The sequence below is a fragment of the Varroa jacobsoni genome, unplaced genomic scaffold (genome assembly GCF_002532875.2).
Source record: "Varroa jacobsoni isolate VJ856 unplaced genomic scaffold, vjacob_1.0 scaffold_1468, whole genome shotgun sequence".
In the NCBI taxonomy this organism is placed as follows: domain Eukaryota; kingdom Metazoa; phylum Arthropoda; class Arachnida; order Mesostigmata; family Varroidae; genus Varroa; species Varroa jacobsoni.
The window spans coordinates 1-1,833 of record NW_019214370.1 but is presented as its reverse complement, the minus strand read 5'-3'; the positions used below and the strand labels follow the sequence as shown (position 1 = coordinate 1,833).

At 35.8% G+C, this 1,833-nt stretch overlaps 1 protein-coding gene across 3 annotated transcripts in view; it reads left to right on the top strand.

The window, feature by feature from the left end:
* LOC111270366 (sodium- and chloride-dependent glycine transporter 1) overlaps positions 1-1,711 on the top strand; it is a 23,792-nt gene extending 22,081 nt beyond the window's left edge. For all 3 annotated transcript variants that reach the window (XM_022850544.2, XM_022850545.2, XM_086972471.1), the window contains 3 exons: positions 497-597; positions 805-960; positions 1,572-1,711. In XM_022850544.2, coding sequence (XP_022706279.1) covers positions 497-597; positions 805-960; positions 1,572-1,697 — 383 coding nt within the window. In that variant the 3' untranslated portion in view covers positions 1,698-1,711. The remainder of the gene's footprint in view (positions 1-496; positions 598-804; positions 961-1,571) is intronic.
* Positions 1,712-1,833: the final 122 nt, after the last annotated feature.

Below are 1,833 nucleotides of genomic sequence, written 5' to 3'. Positions count from 1 at the left end.
ACGTCACAAGGAGTATAGAAAAGCACAAGCGTTCTTCCCTGGAGAAATGCGGTTAAGCAAACAATGCTATGCGGTAAGCCGGCCATGCCTGTACCTTATGCCGGGAGAGTTGGTTCTTTCAGCCAGAAGTCATTTTACCTAGACGAAGCACTTTTGACTAACCAATTACTGATCGTTAGTCAGTACCTTAAAAAGTCAGCCACCCTCAATATTATTATTCGTATGATGAACACTAATGCGGCTCTTTGGCCTATTTGCAACAGTCACTCCCTTTCATTCCAGAGACTTCTTCAAATTTTTCTCGGAAGGTCGATGTCGATGTCCATTCATCTATGAGTCTGCAATGTTGATTAATTAAACGAAAAGTTCTCTTGCGAGTAGTTAGGATCTCAGAAAAAAAGGAGCGAAGGTAAACAATTATAGCTTTTATCATCTTCTAGGCGTCAGCTTACTTTTAAGTAAATTATTGATGAGGCGTCACTTTGGTTACGTTTAGGTGTGAACAGAATCTGCGCGGACTTCGAATTCATGATTGGCCACAAACAGTCGATGTACTGGCGCATTTCGTGGTTCATATTCTCGCCTTTGATTCTCATGGTGAGTTCTATATTCGAATGAGTACCATTGTGTTCTTTCGTTTCCATTTAAAATGTATTGTAAAGATATATTGCTAGGGTCTGTATAGAAACGCAAATTAGTACATGACTCGATGTAAACCTAGTAACGCTATAATCTTCCTTTATGCTTGAAAAGTTTCTTAAGTGTTTTTTGTTTTTGCAATTTTTACCGTTTGTTCTCTGCTAGTTCCTATTCATTTACGGTGTGATCAAACACAAACCGATTGACTACAACGGAGTCCCCTATCCAAGATGGGCCGATAACGTTGGATGGGCTATGGCTCTAGTTTCGATGTGTCTCGTGCCCATCTACATACTGTATTCAGTTTTCAAAAATCGAGACGTGAGTACCTCCATCTACAAAGCGCTATTAACATTATTCGGTCATCACTGAGTTTCTTCCTATGCGATCTAGCGGAACACAGGTTTAGCTTATAATCTTATAATATAAGAAAATCTATCTAGCTTATAATTAGAAAGCATGTTTAGCTGAGAACTAGCTTGTAATTATAAGAAAAATATGGCTTGGTGTCCAGTTAATGTTGGCAAGATCTTCTTCCGTTTTCCACAGTGCGAAAAGCACTTTTTTTTTTTGCATTTGCATATTTAAATAATATTATTATAATATTTTTTATTTATGTATTTATTATTTATATATTATTTATTATATATATATATAATATTATAATAAATAATAAAATTAAATAAATAGAAAACATTTGCATAATATCATGTTAGACGAAAAAAGATTAGCCGTACAATGAGCCTCGCTGGATGGTATCTGATACCATGACATCAAATAAATCATAAGTGTGGGCGAAAAAATTAATCGAAGGGAAGCGCAAAATATTCTAATGGTTCAACACGATTTGTCAACAAACCTAATTCAATTAGATACTCGAAAATTGGTATTTTTTTTTAAATCCGTCTCGTATCTGAAATTTTCTGCATCAGGACTTTCGCGTTGCTTTCCAAGCTGACAAAGACTGGTGCCCAAAAGACACGAATGAGCGTCGAGCTTATCAAGAGATGCTCAACGAGCATCGATCACCCTCGGTTGAGTTTGCCTCAAGGAACTAATCCACAAAATCAAATAGCAGTGTTATATTTAAGATGATTAATGGTTGTGTACTATAGTTAGGTAAAAGCATTGTGGCTAAAACCGAAGAAGTGACAAAATGATCTATATATTATATATATATAGATCATTTTGTCA